Consider the following 18,537-nt stretch of genomic DNA (forward strand, 5'->3'; position numbering starts at 1 on the left):
AGGACACACAGACACCGGGTGACAATAAAATGTCTTTTTCTATTTCTGGGTTGTTGGGTTGATTTTCCCAGGATTAGCTCCACCCCCCCTCCCCAAGACAGAGCTGTCATGATTGTGGGTGGCTATTTACCTAGAGGCCACCCTGTGACACAGGTTCAATTCTGATTTAAGGGGCAACTGTGATCTATGGAGAGGATCACTCAGGAGGTCCAGAGTCCCTCCCACATCTCTGGAACTGGCTGGGGAGACTGGGGAAGCTTCCCAAAAGGAAGATTCTAGAATCTTTGGTCAAAAAAAAAAAGACTACACAGACCAGTCCCCCTCCTGAGTTGTCTCCAATCCTTCCCTGGCCCATCTCAAGAGAGTATGGGGGAATCTCTAGGTTCTGTCTAACCTGTCTTTACTTAATCCCACCCCTCCCAGCAAAGCTGAGAATGCATTGACCTTTTCCTCAAATTGCTCCTCACCAACAACCATGCTGCTTCCCACTAATTTCACTGCTCACCGACCCTCATTACCCGATTACTCACTACCTCTCACTAACTTGCTGGCTCACTGCCCCCGCAGCTCCCCATTGATCTCCTCAGTGGCTCACTGCCCTTCACCATCCTCACAACTCACTACCCTTCACAGCCTTCATGGCTCACTGTCCCTTACTCTCCTCCTACTTCCACTTCTCACTGACCACTGCTATCCAATGCCCATCACTGAAAGCCCTTCCCCCAGAGATGGGGGTTATGTGTGATTTTGTTTCCACCTTCCCAGATTCACCTAGGCCTTCTCCACCCCCACCTTCATCCCATGATATTCCTTGTAATTTCTTTTCCTAGAGTAGTGTATTGTATAATACAGATTTGTGTTCAAAACCCCACTGCTGTTTGTGACCTTGGCCAAGTCACCTGCCTCAGTTTCCCCTTCTCCTCTCTGTCTCATTCTCTGTTATCCATAGCTTATGATCCTCGAAACTTCTTCCCATTTCTCCCTAGTTCTACTAACTCCTCATGCCTTCACTTCTAATTTTCCTCTCCCAGTGGATAGTCACCAGGGGGCAGCACAGAACCTTGGTTTGGGGTACAGGGAGGGAGGAAGAGCAATTGTCACATCTCAGGATTCCCTCCCCTCGAAACTAGGTCAGATTTGGAAAGGGAGGGGTGGGGGAGGAATAGGAACAAGAATAATAGCAGCCACTTACGAGTTGTATCCCCCACTATCTCCACTCAGGAATTCTTCACTGAGGGACCCAGATCTATCTAGTCATGATTCCCTGGGTAGATCTTTTTGTCCCTGGCCCCAAGGTCCTATCCCAAAATCTCATTGATTCGGGCAAAGATGGCAGAAAAGTGGCTCCCTCCTTCCCTAGGATTTCTGGGAAAGCGGAGTGAGGAGAGGTTGGGTCTGCTGAGCTCTCCCCAAAATGTAACAATCTCTGGCTCAATCTCCCCAGCTGTTTGGGGGTGTAGAAAGAAGCAGATTGAGATGGTCCAGGACCTCATTCACCTTGGCCCCCCAAATTCAGTGTGGCATCCCCTTAGCACCAAGATGGAGCTGAAGGCTAGGCTGTCTGGCTTCCTTGTGGTCCCCACATTGACTGAAAAAAGACCTCGGGTCAGGTCAGATCCACTGAGTCAACCTCCCCGCAGTCTTTGATGTGGGAGAGCGCTGCCACTTGTGTCGAGAAGAGGGAGATGGTCCTACTTTATCCCAGATGTTGTCATAACTGATGTCTTTCTGGCTACTGGGGGGCTCTGAGGAGGACTGTCCCTGTTCACAGCCCTTCCTTCTGGGGGAGCCGCCATCTGCAAAGATCCAGAGAGGTCAGTGAGATTAGGAGCGAGGGCGGAAGAAAGAGCTTCAATGGGGAGGTGGGGAGCAGGCCACCTTGATCAAAGGCCTGTGGGCTGAAGAACCAACTGCCTTCAGCTCCTTCAGCGGGGGTCAGAGTCTAGTTGGAACAGATGTTCCCAGAACCTGGGGTCAACGACTGTTCTGGGGCAAGAGAGGCAGCTGCACTGGGCTGCCACACCCATCAGTCCAAGAGAAAGTGAGCTCAGGTGTGGCTGGAGGATGGGAGGAAGGGAATCATTTACCGAGGCGCATGGATAGGGAGAGGCATGGGGAGGTGGAACAGCATCGGACCCCTTGGGGGAAGGTCCCATGCGGCTAGCCGCTAAGCATCAAATGGGGGAACTCACCTGGGAGTCGAAGCTGAGGGTCAGGGGAACCTTCCTTTGATGGGGAGACCTGGACCTGGGAGACAAAGTAGGAAACTGAGGCATGGGGTGGAGATACTCATCCTATCATATCCTTTCCTGTTCTATCCTGTCCTGTATCAGAAATCCGAGGAGCTGGATGTGATTTTCATCTCTGTCACTTATTACCTAGCTGTGAGGCAACTGTGGGGGGGGGAGTGGGGGGGGTGCTATAGTGCATAGAGTGCTGGGGCTGGCATCACGAAGACCCAAGTTCAAATCCAGACCCAGACACTTATTGGAGATGTGACCCTGAGCTAGTCATTTAACCTGCTTGTCTCAGTTTTCTCATCTGTACCATGGGGAGAATAACAGGACTTGGGAGGCATCCCAGAGTTGCCAAGAGGATAAAATGAGATAATCCTTGTAAAAGGGCTTAAACACAATGCCTGCTATCCTGCAGGCTTTTAATAAATTCTAGTTATTACTACTTGCTTGACCTTGAGAAAAATCATCTCTGCACCTCATTAGGAAGAGAGTGTGTGTGTGTGTGTGTGTGTGTGTGTGTGTATGTGTGTGTATGTGTGTGATTATGGGTGTGTGGGTATGTGTGTGTGCATGTGTATGTGGATATGGGAGTGTGTATGTGTGGGATTGTGGGAGTGTGTGCGTGTGTGTGCATGTGTATGTGTGTGATTGTGGGTGTGTGGGTATGTGTGTGCATGTGTATGTGGATATGGGAGTGTGTATGTATGTGTGGGATTGTGGGAGTGTGTGCGTGTGTGTGCATGTGTATGTGTGTGATTGTGGGTGTGTGGGTATGTGTGTGCATGTGTATGTGGATATGGGAGTGTGTATGTGTGTGTGGGATTGTGAGAGTATGTGCATGTGTGTGTGCATGTGTATGTGGATATGGGAGTGTGTATGTGTGTGAGATTGTGGGAGTGTGTGCTTGTGTGTGTGCGCGCGTGCGCGCTCCCTTCAGTTCTGACATTTTATTTTCTATATTCTAGACTAAGGTTCTCCCAATTCTGACATTCTCCACTCTATGTTCTAATATTCCTTATTCTAAGAGCTCTCTCAGCTCCAATAGTCACTGTTCTAGGTTCCTTCAAGCTATGGTATTCCATGTCCTAAGGTCTTCCTGGCTCTAAATATTGCCAGACTACAAAAGGGGACCCCAAACCTGTCTGCATCTCTTCATATGAATCTCCATCTCTGCGTCTTTCCCCTCCACCTGTACCCCCAGCTTCAGACACTGTTCTCCCCCTGTGGTTCCAGGTCAGGACCAAGGCCCCTTCTCAGTCAGCCCCTACTCACCTGACGGGGTCGGGAAGGATCCAGAGGCCCAGCTCCCCGGACTTTGAAGGAGCCTCTCTGTTTCTGAGGCTCCCAATGCTGATGAGCTGGCTTTTTCTGAAGGGGCTGTGAGCTGGGGGAGGGGACAGGCACTGGGATGGAGACGGGGATAGTGGGGAAGTTGTTCAGAGGTTCTTGGCCTACACAACTCTTTGCTGCTACCAGGAACTGTGAGAAAAATCAAGTCTCCATCAGGTCCTGATGATGAACCAGAGAAGGCTGGGAGCCAGGGACACCCACTTAAGGCTCCCCAGAGCCAGTCTAGACCAAGACCCTGGGATGTAGGCCTTGGACATGAATCAGATCAAGTTTAACAGAACCCTCCCCATGTTCACTGGAGGACTGACCTCATCCAGGTTACTGACGTCTGTGATTTTGTTGTGGGTAGTGAAGGTTGGGGTATAGGGATCTGCATACAGTGGGGACTGGGGTTTCTCGGAGGTATCAGCTGCTGCTTCCTCACTGCCTTCTACACTCCTCCGGTTTAGCTGCAGGAGAAGTTGGGTGAAGGGGGTGTGGGTGATCATGCTTGGTGATGGCTTCCTTGGCTCCCTTTCATCAGCAGTGATGTCTACCTGCTTTGAGCTGGGGGACCAGGTAACATGGCAGCTATTTGAACCCTCCCTTTACCAGCTAGTACCACACTTGTTTGCCAGCTATTCTTTGGGGACCAGGAGAGAGACAGACACAGGGAGACAACATGAGACAAATGGGGGAGATATGAAGCCATACGGAGTCAGAGACAGGGAGACAGAGGCAGAGGAAGTATAGGATGGTCTGTCAAAAAAGGAAAAGGGGTTAAGGAAGAGCCAGGGATGAGTTAAGATAGTCAAGGATGGGGGCTGAAGCAGACCCTTACATTGTTGAGGCCCAGATCCAGATGCAGGGGAGCCCTGACAACTGGTTCCTCCCCTTTTGACTGTCCTGTGCCTTTTCCCTTGGATGAGCGGCCACTACCCCTCCGTCTCAGTTCTGCCCGACGCCTTCCCAAACTGGAGTTGCTGAGGTTGGACAGGCCCTGGAGATACAGAAAGGGATAAAGTTAAGTGTTCTTCTAATCAAATGAGGGATAGATGCTCCCCACCACCAGGTTCTGCAGCCTCAGCCTCTGGAACTTAAGAACAAGAAGCACTCTGGTGCCAAGGTCTTGTGGACCTTCAGTCCCTACCCAGGGTGACAAGTGGAGCCAGAGAATTTGTTTTAGGGGCACATGGGCAGCCTTAGCTCTTTCTCTTCTTTTAGGCATCTCAGACAACCTCACAAACCTCTCCGCCCCCATGTCAACTAGACCCAAACCCTACCAGAAGCCCTTCTCCATTCCCAGAAGTCAAATCTGACCTATTAGGTCCTATGTCACTCACATATGGGGTTCTGTCCACTTCAACAGAGAAGTTGTCGGGCATCATGGGGTAGTCAGGGAGGGAACTGCTGGTGTGGGAGGAGGTGGATGGAAACCCTGTGGATGCCCAGGAGTTGGTCTGGCCATCAGAGGTAAAGGATGCTCGCCCACCAACTGTGAACTGAGCCAAGTAGTGTGGTGTTAGGCTGGACCCAGAGAGGAAGGAATGTCCCCACACACACATTCCACCTACCCCAAACCTTCCCAGGCAGAGCCTACAGATCTTTGCTGTCCTCCCTGTCTGCTCACCACTTCTGGCTAACTCCCAGAGGACAGTGTTGAGCATTGAAAATACAAAGACAAGACCAAAATTGGTTTTGCCTTCAAGGAGCTCACATTGAATAGAGGCTCTCAAGTTTCATTCTTGTTTGCGCCTGCCTAGTCCCATGGTGCCTGAACTATTCTTTCCTCACCTGTGTGGGAAGGGGTGGCCGTGGACCCTGGAAGGTCTCAGGACCTGAGCGGGTAGAGGAGCCCCCTCTTCTGTGGTGGATAGTCCGAAAACAAAGCAACCAGTCTTGGTAGTCTTCATAGCTGGCACAAAGTACTCGAATGCTATTGATGAAACGGCCTATGGAGGTTGGACATACAACATGGGTTCCTCCTGGAATCTCTATTGCTGCTCCTTCTCTTGGAATGAAGGTTCCTTCACACTGAGACCAGTCTGGGGTAAGCTCTCTAAAGAACCCTAATAACAGATCTATGATCCCAGGATCCAATTTTGCTTATGTTCAGAAGCCCCCCAATATTAGGATGTGGTAGTTGAGTAGCTGCCCCAAGAATGATCTCTGAGTCCCTGATCCAACACTACCTTGGCAGAGTGAACCCAGGAATGAGCTCTGATTTACTGACCCTGCTTCATTTTAAGAGGAGAGTTTAGGACTATCAGGATGTTCCCGAAATCCAGGGCAAACTTATGAGACTCATAGAGGCAGATAGCCAGATAGCAGCCAGAGAGACCAGGTACACCCCAAGCAAGAATGTCACTCATCCAGCTGATCCTACTGAGATTCCTCCCCTGCCCTGGGCCCAGACTGCCTCCCCCCCCCCCACCTTCCTTGCTCAATGAGAGAGGAAGAATGACTAAGTCTCCACTCATTATATAACTATGGGACCAGAAGATAGGGTGGGTATGGGGTCAGAGGAAGCAACTGGGAAGGTACCAGAGATAAGGACAGGTTGAAAGGAGGAAAGGGACTGAAGGTCTTTGGGCCCTTGGTCCCATCCAAGGTCTAGGGAGGCTTCAGTTCACCAACCTTCTATCAGGAAGGACCGGATCTGTTTGTCATTCTCCTCAAAGTTGAGATGGATTGAGTTGAGTGGAAGCTCCCCCTTAGGAAAGACAAGGGGCAGCATTAGGTCTAATGAGAGGGAGGCCAGGAGGACAAAAGAGGATTCCATTTTCCTGTTTTTCCTCCAAGTCTTAGCTCATTTTTCTGACGTTGATTGGGGAGAGGCAATTGAAGATTTCTTCATACTGACTCATTCTAAAGAATCACTTGTGGTCAATGGTCATTATTATAATATATTGTAATGACTACTGGTCATTAGCAATTTTGGACTCGGGAGTCTGAAAAATGAATTCAAATCAGTACTAGACATGTGAGCCTACTGAGCATCTCAGTTAACCTCACTTGGGCTTCTTCAGTTTCCTCATTTGTAAAAGGGGGATCATAGCATCTACTTTGAAAGATTGTTCTAAGGATACAACATTTATTTGTTTGTTTGCTTATATTTTAGGATCCAATGATAACTAGCTTTGCAAACCCAGAGAACTAAGAAAATGCCAGCTGTTGTTATTAAAGGGGAAGTTGGGGGGGGGTTGAATGGAGTGCCAAGGTTGGAATCCCTGAGATCATTTCAAATTCAGCCTCAGACCCTCATCAGCTTTGTGTCCCTGGGACAAGGCACTTACAGACATAAAATGGGTATTATAATAATAATAATAATAATAATAATAATAACAACAAATGTCTATCTCTTAGTTATTCTGAGAGATTTGTGAAGAAGGGATTTGCGCACCTTTTATGTAATGTCAATGCTAATTTATTAGTATCAATGTGAATCATTTTATGGGAAGCCAGTTCAGCTCTGGAGACAATCTCCACTTACAGTCTTGGTCATTGACCTGACAGAAAAGTCCCCAGGATTAAAGCATCCATGAGGGTCAATGTGTCTATCCCTTTGTCTTTGAGCAGGTCTCACCTGCCCATGAATACCTAAGAAAAAAGAATCTTTTGACCTTGCTCTCTGTCAGGCCCTAACCCAGTGACTTACACATCTCTTGGACAGGAAATCCTTCTGAGATATATAAACTAATCCTTCATGCTCTAGGTTAATCCTTTCTTTGTTGCTTTCCTTAACATGGGAAGGAAAGGAGGGAAATGAATCACCAGAAAACTGGTGACCCTGGCTGGGAGATGAAGATGGCACAGGACCATAGTTCAGGGTCAGTTCATAGTCGGTCCTGACCCACTTCACCCCCAGGGATTCCAGGGGAGCAGAGGCCCCCTCTACACAAGCCTGGGCCCAGGGAAGGCAAATAAACTGGGCCCGGTAGGAACCTCCCTTACTAAGACCAATCTTGAAATTCTGGTTTTCAATTTGAATCATTCCCCATAGCCCCACCCATCCATCTGATTCTGGAAGGGAGGGGAGGGGGACAGGCAGGAGATCTAGAGAAGGGGTATAATCTGGGAAGACACAGACAGTAGATAAACCTTTTGGAGTCTCAGTTTCCTCATCTACAAAATGGGGATGATAGCTGCAGTTCTACCTCACTGGGTTGTAGGGAGGTTCAAACTAGAGAATGGAACTTCTATAGGCTTATGGAAACATCACTTAGTGTTACCCAAAGGGGCACAGCCTAGAAGAAGGAGAGGTAATGCCCAGGGGTAACTGAGTACTATGATCAAGACCCAGAGGTGAGGGTGGGAGTGGGCATTAGGGCTACCTTGAAGTGCAGTCCATCAGAATCTTCAGTCAGGATGACCAGTGTATGTGGGTAGAGGACTAGAATCCGATTGTGCTGCTCCTGAGAGGTCAGAGAAAGTTAGAAGGGAATTGGAAAATCATGGATGATGTCAGCTAGCGCAGAGCTTGATCATAAATTCGGGTGAAGGAAGGGGGTTAGTGTCCTCCCCCTCCCATCTCTGTGCTGCACCCTCCTACCCTTCCCATCCCATCCCTCTCCCCTCTCCCCCTTTTCTAGCTTTCCTTCCCTCTTCTTTCCTTGCTCCCCTCCAACCTGTTTTCATTCTCACCTGGAAAGGCAGATGTTGCATTTTCACTCTGGAGGCACAGATCACATCTCCCAGAGACTCTCGACTCGTTCCTTCCCAGTGATGAACTGGTTGGTGCTGGAGGGCCCATGGGAGAGGGCAGAGATGATTCTCCTCTGAATGACCCTTAAGGACAGAGATGGGAAGAGCCAGTTACAGGACTTGAACCTGAAGCAATCAACAAAGCACAGAACTGGAGAATGGGAAGGGATCTGGCCCTCCCACACCTCTCAGATACCAAAGGAATCCTCACTGTAATATACCCCCCCAAATTCATCATGCAGCCTTTCCTTGAAGACCTCCAAGAACAGTGATCTCACTCTCTCTCTAGGTTGGTAGGTCACTGATATCTAGCTTTCATTGCTAGGAAAGTTTCCCTGACATCATGCCTAGGATTGCCTTTTTTACAACTTCCGTCTGTTGCTCCTGACTCAGGAGAAAGTATAATATCTCGAAACTTCAACATAGCTTTTGTAACTCAGTGAATTCTCTCTCTCTCTCTCTCTCTCTCTCTCTCTTTAAAATAATTTTTATTGATGTTTTGTTTCTTACATCATCATCCTATCCCAGGTAACTTCCTGCTTTCCCTTACCCTGCCCCTCCCCAAGAGCCATCCCATATGACAAAGAATGTTTTTTTCCTTAGAGAGGATAAAAAAATCAACATGAATGATCAATATATTGAGAAAGTCTGAAAACATACCTAATATGTAATATCCTGAATTCCCACCTCCACACAGACAGGTTGGGATTTCTTTACAATTCTCTTCATTCAAGGCCCACTTGGTCTTTATAACTTTGTTCCATTTACTTTTGATTTTTTGAACTATCATTCTTTCTAATTGCATTATTGTAGTTACTCTCTATATTGTTCCCTTTGATCTGCAGACTTCATTGTCTCTGTATTTGTTCCATTCAGAATTTCTTGCAGTAGTAGTATTGCATTCTATTCACATACCACAATTTATTTGACCATTCCCAATGATGACCATCTAATTGGTTTCCAAATCTTAGTTATCACAAAAAGAATTGTTCTAAATATTTTGGAGTATATGGGGGCTTTTTTCTTACCAATAATTTCCTTGGAGAACATGTTAGTCACTTTGCATAATTCCAAATTGGTTTCCAACATGGTTATAGCGTTTTGCAACTCTATCAATGTTGAATTTGCTTTTCTTTCCACTAAACATGACTAGTTCCTTCAACTGATCCTCATTGGATTTAAATTTTAAGATCCTTCAGCAGGATCGTTATTCAGCAAGGATATTCCATCTCCTCTGGACGTGCCCCAGATTAATCTATGACACCTGGAAATGTACACAGTACTCCAGATAAAGTCAGATGAGGGCAGAGTTCAGGACAAATATCAACTCCCTATTCCCAGAAGCTACCTCTTCTTAGACAGGCTAAAAGGGAGGGGGAGGGAGGCTGACATGGAGCACCCACCTGAAACCGAAGGGATGGACACTGGGGCCCCTTTACAAGATCCATCTGCTTCTCCAGGTGATAAAACCAGCGACGGAGTTCAGTCTCATTGGGACAGAATACCAGAAGAGGAGATGGCAAGGGGCCTTGGGAAATGGGGGAGCAGGGAAGGATGGGGAGGTCACTGGCCAGCCTGGGGTCAGCCAATTTCCCCATATCCCCTTTCCTGGGCCACCAGCTCCCTCCCCTCTTTTTCCTCCTCCAACCAGCTGCCCAACCCTCATCCTGTTCTCAGACCTGCTCCACCCAACTGCTCATTTCCTGCTTGTTTGGAAGAGGGAGCATCAATCACCAGGTTCAGGGCCCAGAAGAAGACCCAGAGGGTCTAACTCCTAGCTAGCTCCACAGGCAGCCTCAATTCTCTGAGCTTCCCTGGGAGAACCAAGATGGCCTCCAAAGAGCTTCCTGCTGGTCAGAACTTTGGCTAGCACGTCAAGTCACAATTGTTGACTGAGTGACTCCAGTGTCAACTGGTAAACCGGACAGCCTTCATCAGCATCCTTATCCAGGACTTGAGTCAGCGTCCTTGGTCACTATGGGTCAGTGAGTGAGACGTCAGTACTTAAGCCAGTGTCCTAGTCTGCACTGCCACTGAGTCAGTAACTCATGGTCAGCACCGTGGCCAGCACCCCACCCTTCACCCCAGGCTATAGCTAATCCGAGCCTAATGATGTCCCTGCATAGCCCACATCTCACCTCCGCCTAGGCCAATCAGAACATGCCACTGAATTTCTAACACCTGTTTGTTAGGCACCTAGGTCAGTGTCCTATCTACACACCCTATCTTCTGTAGATCTTAGTGTAGTGTCCTCATGCAACATCCTGGCCATCTCCCTTGATAATCACATGCTTCAAGTCTATGTCGCTGCCTTGGTCAGCATCCTCAGTAAGCATGGTCCAACTAGTGTTTCCATTTAATACCCTTGTCAGTAGTCCTAGGCATCACTGACCCAAGGTCAGGATCCAAATCAGTGCAAATATTTAACCGAGATCACAGTCATTTGCTAGGTCCTCCACTGCCCCCCCCCCCCAGTGATGTCCCAATCCTACTCTGGATCAGTGCCCTGCCCTTGGGTCCACTAATCTCTCTTTGTGGCTCAGGAGGACAGGCCTAGACCAAGGGAAAGATGGTAGGCTAGTGATGAGTTGGCATAATGGTCATTACCAGAGGCTCCAGATAAATATTCCCCAAATTGCTCTTGCCTCTTGTGATCTCAAAGGCATGTCTTCCCTTACCTGTGATCTGGAAGGCATGTTCTCCTTCTATCTCTAGTCTAGAGATGTTCAAGTCAGTTAGTGGAAGCAACCCCTGGAGAAGTACAAATTGAATTAGAAGGGAGGAGCTAAGGGTTCTGGGGCCCAAGGAAGAGAACAGAGGGATGAAACTGGACCTTCCCCTAGCCTTGATCCATCCCTTCCTGCAGGACTGTCCTGAACTGCAAAACTAGGGGCACAGGAGGGACAGAAAAGGCTTGGCAGCCCTGGGGAGAGGGTGAGGTAGGGGCCAAAGAAAATCCTCTTCTTCCCTATTTATTATTTTTTATAAACTTTTTTGGGGGTGGACATGGGGTTAAGTGACTTGCCCAAGGTCACACAGTGAGTATCAAGTGTCTGAGGCTGAATTTGAATTCAGGTTCATCTGATTCTGGGGCTGATGCTTTATTCTCTGTGCCATCTAGTTGCTCCCTCTTTTCCCCTATTTATATCCTAGGCATAATTAACAATCACTGTGACGAAGTACAGGGTCAATTCATTTCCATCAAGGTAGCTTTGAGGATAAGATAAAGACAGATTAAGGCTAAGCAAAGTCCTGTTCTCCTGGAAGGCTGGATATTAGCAGAGGCAGTTCCAACAGATGATGACAGTGGGGAAATGAGGCTTCTGAGAGCTACTGTATGAGTGGGGGGCTAAAAGGCTAAAATGTAAACTCTTTGTTTTGTTTTTTGTTTTTGCAAGGAAGTGGGGTTAAGTAACCTGTCCAAGGTCACACAGCTAGATAATTATTAAGTGTCTGAGGCTGGATTTGAACTGAGGCTGGTGCTCTATCCATTGTGCCACCTAGTTGCCCCAGAATGTAAACTCTTTAAGGAACACTAAGGTAGCACCATAGTGTACAGGATTCTAGGCTTAGAATCAGGAAGGCATGAGTTTGAATCCAGTTGCAGACACTCACTAGCTGTATAACCCTGGGCAATTCCCTTAACTATTTGCCTCAGTTTCCTCATCTGTAAAATGAGCTGGAAAAAGAAATGGCAAACCACTCCAGTATTTCTACCAAGAAAATCTCAAATGGAGTCATAAAGATTTGGGCACAACTGGAAACAACTGAACAAAATCAAAAAGCACAGAGACTCTCAGGGTTAGTACTTCATTGCTTGCTGATTTGGGAGGCAGTAGAATTAGCCCTGGCTTTGGCTGTAGTCAGAAGACTTGGCTTCAAATTTTACCACCCAACATTCACATCCCCTTCAACCTCCCCTAGGCCTCAGTTTCATAATCTGTAAAAAGGGGGGATGTATCAGAAGGCCTCTGGGAGGTTCCTTCCAGCTCTGGATATGTTTGGAATCAAATTGAGGCCAAGAAGGCCAACAAGGCTTCAGCTCCCCTGGGGCAGAGTGTTGCATGCCCTTATCGGTACATCATGGAGGACCCACCCCTATGGAAAGGGCAGGGTTCCCAATGTTCTGCAGGCCTGACCTGGCAGAGTCAGGGCTCAGGGAAGCCCATCACATGTGCCCCACTTTGCCGAGCTGGCTCTTAGAGGAAGAGGTCCCAGGTTGGGTGTTGGCTTCTCTCACCCCTTTGCTCAATTGCTACTCACCTGGTAGGTGAGGCCGCTAGAGCCATGAGCCTGGAAGTACAGACAGGAGGGGAACAGTTCCAGGTAGCAATCATTGATGTCCTGTGGGGAAGGGGGAAGCCTCTGTTCAAGGAACTGAGAAGGGTGGAGGTTTCAATGGGGGTGGGAAAGGGTATGGAGGACAGTGTCTGTTGGCTAATTGTGCCCAAAGAGTTATAAAACTGTGCGCACCCTTTGATCTAGCAATGCCACTACTAGGTCTATATCTCAAAGAGATCATAAAAAAGGGGAAAGGACCTATATGTACAACAATATTTATAGCCACTTTTTTGTAGTGGCAAAAAAATTGGAAGTTAAGGGGCTGCCCATCATTTAGGGAATGACTGAACAAGCTATGATATATGAATTTATGGGGTACTAATGTTCTATAAGAAATCATGAGCAGCCAGACTTTTGAGAAGCATGGGAAGACTGGCGTGAACTGATGCTGAGTGATGTGAATAGAACCAGAAGAACATTATACAGCCACACTGGGTGATGATCATCTATGATGGACTTATTTCAACAATAATAATCAAAAATAACTTGTGATGGAAAATACCATCCATATTTAGAGAAGAAATTGTGGAGTTTAAATGCAGACCAAAGCTTCATATCTTCAATTTTTTAAAAGTAGTCTTATGTGTTATAATTTTTTCCCTTTCAATGTTTTCCCCCCTGTTTTGATTTGGTTCTTCTTTCACAACATCCTTAATATGGGTTTATATTTAGCATGGTCATACATATATCGCCTATGTTAGATTACTTTCTGTCAAGGGGAGGGGGGAGGGAAGAGAGGGAAGAAAAATGTGAAACTCAAAACCTTGCCTGAAAACCACTATTCCATGTTGCTGGAAAAATAATAATTAATTTTTTTAAAAAACGAATGTCCTTTCCTTGCTCATTCCATCAGTGCAACAATCAGGGACAATTTAGGGCTGTCTGCGATGGAGAATACCCTCTGTATCCAGAGAAAGAACTGTGGAGTTTGAACAAAGACCAAGGACTATTGCCTTAAATTTAGAAAAAAACCTGATATCTTATTGTCTGATCCTGTCATCTCTTATACTTTATGTTTCTTCCTTAAGGATATGATTTCTCTTTCCTCACACTCAGTTTGGATCAATGTATACCATGGAAACAATGTAAAGACTGGCAAATTGCCTTCTGTGGGGGGTGGGGGAAGGGAAGCAAGATTAGGGGAAAAAATGTAAAACTCAAAATAAATAAAACTTTAATTAAAAAAAAAAAGCAATGTCCTTTCTAACCCAGTCACTGAATGTGAAATCTTAACCTAGGGTCTGAAAAGAGCTTTATTGGATCCTCTTCTCTGAATGGCCATGAACTTTGGCTTCCAAGGGCCAGGAGTTCTTCTGGCAGCTTCTCCCTGGTCCTCTGAGGAATGGAGCTATCACCCCTAGGGGATAGGCTTCCCTGCTCATAAGCCTGGGACTTCCCCTACTACCCATATTTGGGGGCCCAATCCTGATCTCCAGGGCAGGACTCACCGGGCAGTGTTGGAACTTGAACTTGACCTTGGCATAATGGATCATCTTCCCGAGGTTCCTCACAGACATTTTCTGCTGGCCCTTCTTGTATATACTGAGAAAGGGTTGATCCTTTTGACTTTCCGGGCCTGGAATGTCCTAGAGGAGGGTATAGCCTGGGAGTTTAGGCCTGGGGGGGAAGTGGCTACAAAAGAAGACCCCTCTCCCCTAGCCTATGGAATCAGATTGGGGACCATGGCCAGTCCAAAGCAGGACAAGGAAACACCCAGCATGAACAGAGGTTACACAACAAAATCCAGATATACATATTAGCTCTCTACATGGGAAGAGGGCAAGGAGGGAGGAGCCAGCCTTTATTAGAGGCCTACTGTCTACCAGCTGCTGTATTAAACCCTTTACAAATATTCTCTCATTTGATCATCTCTAAACATGGACAGATACAAAGAAAGAAGTCTAGATTTGTAGAACTGCTCAGACCATGGGATCAAAGTTAGGAATCTCAGAAACTGTTCCCTCCAACTGGCTCATTTTTCCCAGAGACATGCATAAAGCCCCAGAAGGAGGAAAAGCCAGGATTTGAACCCTGAGCTCTTTTCATATTATACCCCCCCAGTCTCTAGACCTAGTCATGTTACATAGCCACCAACCTACATACAGATGCAGCCACACATGGGCAGAGAATCATACAGATAGATTCATACAGAATTCTGCCTGTCATTTACTTCCTGTGTGACCTTGTATAAGTCACTTCTCCTCTAGAAGTGGGCCTCAATTTCCTCATCTGTAAAAATGAAGGAAATGGACTAGAAGGTGATCCCTGCCATCCCTTCCAGCCCTAGAACTGAGCCCATGAAAGTTCAGAGGTCTAGACACAGATCCATAAATGAAAGCCGTACATAGACACAAATATACGTTATCATGCTGACACACCTATAGACATAATCACACATAGGAATTAGGCCTGGAAACAGGTAAACCTTAGAAAAGTGGCCTGTGACTGGGGGATGGGACACGGGGCGGGGGGGGGTCCAGGGCTCTCTCATCCTCGATTTCATGCATTGGGTAAGGTAGCCAAATAAGGCATGTTGCAACCCAGGACACTGGCTTTGGGCCGATGCGTTTCTAATGCCAGGGCCTCCCCCCCTTGCTTGGGCAATCTCAGGGAATGTGGAAGGGCAGACAGACACAAGAGCTGGCTTCCCCGGCCCTCCCACCCTTGGGTGGGGCCTCCCACTCCCCGTGGGAACTGGCTCAGGGCCCCGGGGACCAGCATAAAAGTAGGCCACAGACTCAGCCTTGTAAGTTGCCCATGAACCTCAGATGTTTAAAAGGAATGTGACCAGATGCAGAAATGGACTTTGAGAATAAGAACTATAAAGCTGGCCCTCCACTCCTTTCATAGGGAGAAGAATTTAGGAAAGGTCGTTGGAAAATCTGACTCAGCTCCGTCACTTCTCAGGCCCTGGCCACAGCTGGCTGCTCCCAGGATTACCTGGGGCCTCCCAAGACAGGTCTGCCCCCAAGTGGTCAACTCCCCCACCCCCACAGTCTGCGCAGATGGAGACATGTCAGGAGTCCTACTTCCAAACTGAGAGGCTCTTACTCCAATCAGAGGGTGACCTTAAGAGCCCGGCAATGTCCCCCTTCCATTTCTGCAGGGTCAGCACCCCCTGCTTCAGTGACTATCTGGTGACATAGGGCTATTAATAGAGAGGATGAGGGTGGCCTGAGGCTTCATTGGTCACTCAGCCAGGTTGGTGAACCCAGAGAGTAGAACAGCCCCCCACCTCAGAGGATTTCCCCCCTAAATGCTTCTAGGTAGGAGGTACCTAGGTCCTGAGGGGCCTTATGGGGAAGGTACAGCCCTTCCTACTTCCTACTTCCCACCTTGTATGTTCAGTGTTATGTGTATGTGTGTGTGTGTGTGTGTGTGTGTGTGTGTGTGCATGTGTAGGGGGTGGGGCTGGCAGACAGAAGAGGCAGGAATTTCTGGTCCAAGACTCTGGATAGTCCCAGACAAAGAAGCAGTCCTTTCCTTGCCATGGCACAGAGAGGGCCTCAGGCCCTTGGCCCACAAGAACCTTCCCAACAGAGAGATTTGGTCTCAGGTCCCTGCAGATATCACTAAGCAATTGGAATAAAGACAGTCCCCAGGGCCCCCAGAATGAATTAACAGACAGGAAAATGTCCTCTGAGTTTAACAGTTAATGGATTTCACCTGCAGCAGGAGGGGACCGAATTAGCTTTGAGGACTACCCCTTTAAGGAGTCCTTGAAGCATCCTGAGTAAAGGTTGCCCAAATGGGGGGCGGGGGGGGGGGGTGATTTACTGACTCCCCTCCTCCCTCCCAGGTCCCTTTGAGCCAGAAGGTATAGGTGCCTTATAATGGAAAGCCTGTAGGCTGGGAGCCAGGACACCTGGGTCCCAGGCTTGACTGCTGGTGGTGGGACCCATCTCTGGAACCCTGTTTTCTCCTTTGTCTAGTGGAGGGGTTGGGGGTTGGTTCAGCTAGTTAAGGGCCATCCTTATCTTGGCACCTTGAGACTTTGAGCTTCTCTCCTCTCCACAGCCTCCTCCCAGCTCCCTTAGGATCTTCTTCAGAAGTCTCGATTTACAATTACAAGAGACCTCAGAGGCCAGGGAGCCCAGTCCTCTCATGATACAGAGGAGGAAACTGAGGCTCAGGCCCCCAAGACAAAAAAATTTGGACTGGGGGACCTTGGGCAAGTCCCCCTCTCCAACTTGTAAGATCTGAGACAGTCCTTCATGAAGTTCTCTCCCAGGGACTGCTCCTGGGGTGGGGTGAACCCTGAATTTGGGGCTGGAGTTACTTGTACCCTTAGGCTAGGCCCCCCCCCCACCTGGCTTCCCCAGTCAGTTATACTCGGGTGTGAGCTCTCCTGGGGACGGGATGGTGCCGGGGCTTCCCCGCAGTTTCGGGTGGGGGAGGAAGCCGGGAAGCCTTCCTGGAGGAGTTGGCCTGGAGTCAGGGTTGGGGTGGAGGCCCCTCCCCATCTCCCTCTCCCCCTCTGCGCACACTGACTCAGTCTGACTCTCCCGGCAGTTTCGCTGTGTGAGGAGACTTTCGGGCCGGGCAGGAGGAGCGGGGTGCCCCAGGGTGGGGCCCCAGCTGCTCCGAGCTGAATGGAGGGGGGGCAGAGAGCCGGGCACCCCGACCCGGGAACCTCCGGCCCCGAGCGAGGGCCAGCCGCACGCATACACGTACTCTCTCTCACACACACACACACACAGACTCACACGCACATGACACACAACACACAGACATGCGAACACACAAACACACGTATACAGACACAAACACACACCACACCGCACAAACCTACAAACACACAGACACACAAAGCACGCACAGAGAACACCGAGACACCGAGCCACAGAGACACCGAGCCACAGGTGTGGCCTTCCTCCCCGCCAGCTCTCACCGTCCCGGAGATGTAATACAGAATCTTGTCGCTGGCCTTGGTGTCCCCGTCTTGGCTGCTCTGGCTTCCGAAGAGCCCCCCGCGACGCCTTATGCTCTCCTGTCTGGGGGGGGGGGAGAGGCTCAGAGAACGACCTCCTTCCCTTCCCTTCTGCGTCACCCCGCCCCCTGCCCCTGGCCGGGCAAGCAGGCAATGAGGGAGCCCCTGACCCGGCTGGAAGATGATGGGGGGCCCAGGTGGGCAGGGGACTCCAAAATAGCGTCCAGGGAGGGAGCCTCCTCTCCTCACCCCCATCCCCTGGTGGGGGCCAGCCAGCCCAGGAGGAGGTGGAAGGGAAGGGACCCCCCTTCACAGGCAGGGGTGCCAAGCGCCTCGCGGAGCCCCCCACCCCACCCCGACTCCTCGGCCCAGCCACAGTCTGTCCTAATTTCCCCGAGTCCTCCCAGCTCCCTGGGGCGGCTCGCCCCGCTCGGGGGCTGGGACCCGGCCCGGGCCTGCGGCGGACACCCCAACCCCTGCCAGCCCCCCCAAGCCTTACTTTTTTCCTTTGAGCGAGGATTTCCTGGAGAAGGAGGCTCGGAACCGGGCCGGAGCCTGGGGGATACAGTTGGCATTGCCCATGGCGAAGGGGGGTGGAGAAGAGTTGGGGACGGGGCGCGAGGGGCTTGTGAGGGGCGGAGGGTCCCAGGGAACTTCTGCCCGGCACCCCGGGGTGCAGCTGGCCGGGCCGCGGGGCAGAGCTGTTACTGAAGCCAGTTGAGCGGGCTGAACCCCAGCTACTTAGAGAGGCCGCCTTCCAGTGGTGGGCGTGGCCTTGGGGCTCGGGGGCGGGGCAGGTCCTGCCCCCCTCCCCAGCTGGTTTCCAGGCAGAGGCATCCCAGGGAGCAGGGGAACAGCTGAGGTCAGAGGTCACCTCAGCCCTCAGTCCCGCTTTCGGACTGGCTCCTCTTGGGGCCAGGGGCGGGGTGGGGGGGGCAGAGCATCCACCCTGCTCTCCTTCCCCGGGTGGGGGGACCCACCCACCCAGGCTGACTT

At 49.6% G+C, this 18,537-nt stretch overlaps 1 protein-coding gene across 1 annotated transcript; it reads right to left on the bottom strand.

Annotated features, from left to right (window-relative positions):
* Positions 1-13: 13 nt before the first annotated feature.
* PLEKHN1 (pleckstrin homology domain containing N1) lies at positions 14-18,290 on the bottom strand. The gene is made up of 16 exons (XM_074218797.1): positions 18,041-18,290; positions 17,503-17,605; positions 14,060-14,197; positions 12,534-12,614; positions 10,949-11,021; positions 9,674-9,798; positions 8,211-8,354; positions 7,901-7,981; positions 6,204-6,279; positions 5,361-5,518; positions 4,910-5,068; positions 4,408-4,566; positions 3,896-4,036; positions 3,510-3,716; positions 2,193-2,247; positions 14-1,796 (listed from the first exon to the last, which is right to left on the bottom strand). The coding sequence occupies exons 1-16, from the start codon at positions 18,121-18,123 to the stop codon at positions 1,612-1,614; spliced, it is 1,968 nt and encodes a 655-aa protein (XP_074074898.1). The 5' UTR covers positions 18,124-18,290; the 3' UTR covers positions 14-1,611.
* Between the last annotated feature and the right edge of the window lie 247 nt (positions 18,291-18,537).

The sequence above is a fragment of the Macrotis lagotis genome, chromosome 1, assembly GCF_037893015.1.
Source record: "Macrotis lagotis isolate mMagLag1 chromosome 1, bilby.v1.9.chrom.fasta, whole genome shotgun sequence".
Classification (NCBI taxonomy): Eukaryota; Metazoa; Chordata; class Mammalia; order Peramelemorphia; family Peramelidae; genus Macrotis; species Macrotis lagotis.

Bases quoted from the DNA above. Each gene is read 5' to 3' on its own strand.
- PLEKHN1 (XM_074218797.1), bottom strand. From the start codon at position 18,123: ATGGGCAATGCCAACTGTATCCCCCAGGCTCCGGCCCGGTTCCGAGCC. The intron at 3,717-3,895 runs GTCAGTCCTCCA...TTTTTCTCACAG, and splicing joins ACGTCAGTAACCTGGATGAG to TTCCTGGTAGCAGCAAAGAG. The intron at 1,797-2,192 runs GTGAGTTCCCCC...GGATCTTTGCAG, and splicing joins CCCTCAGCTTCGACTCCCAG to ATGGCGGCTCCCCCAGAAGG.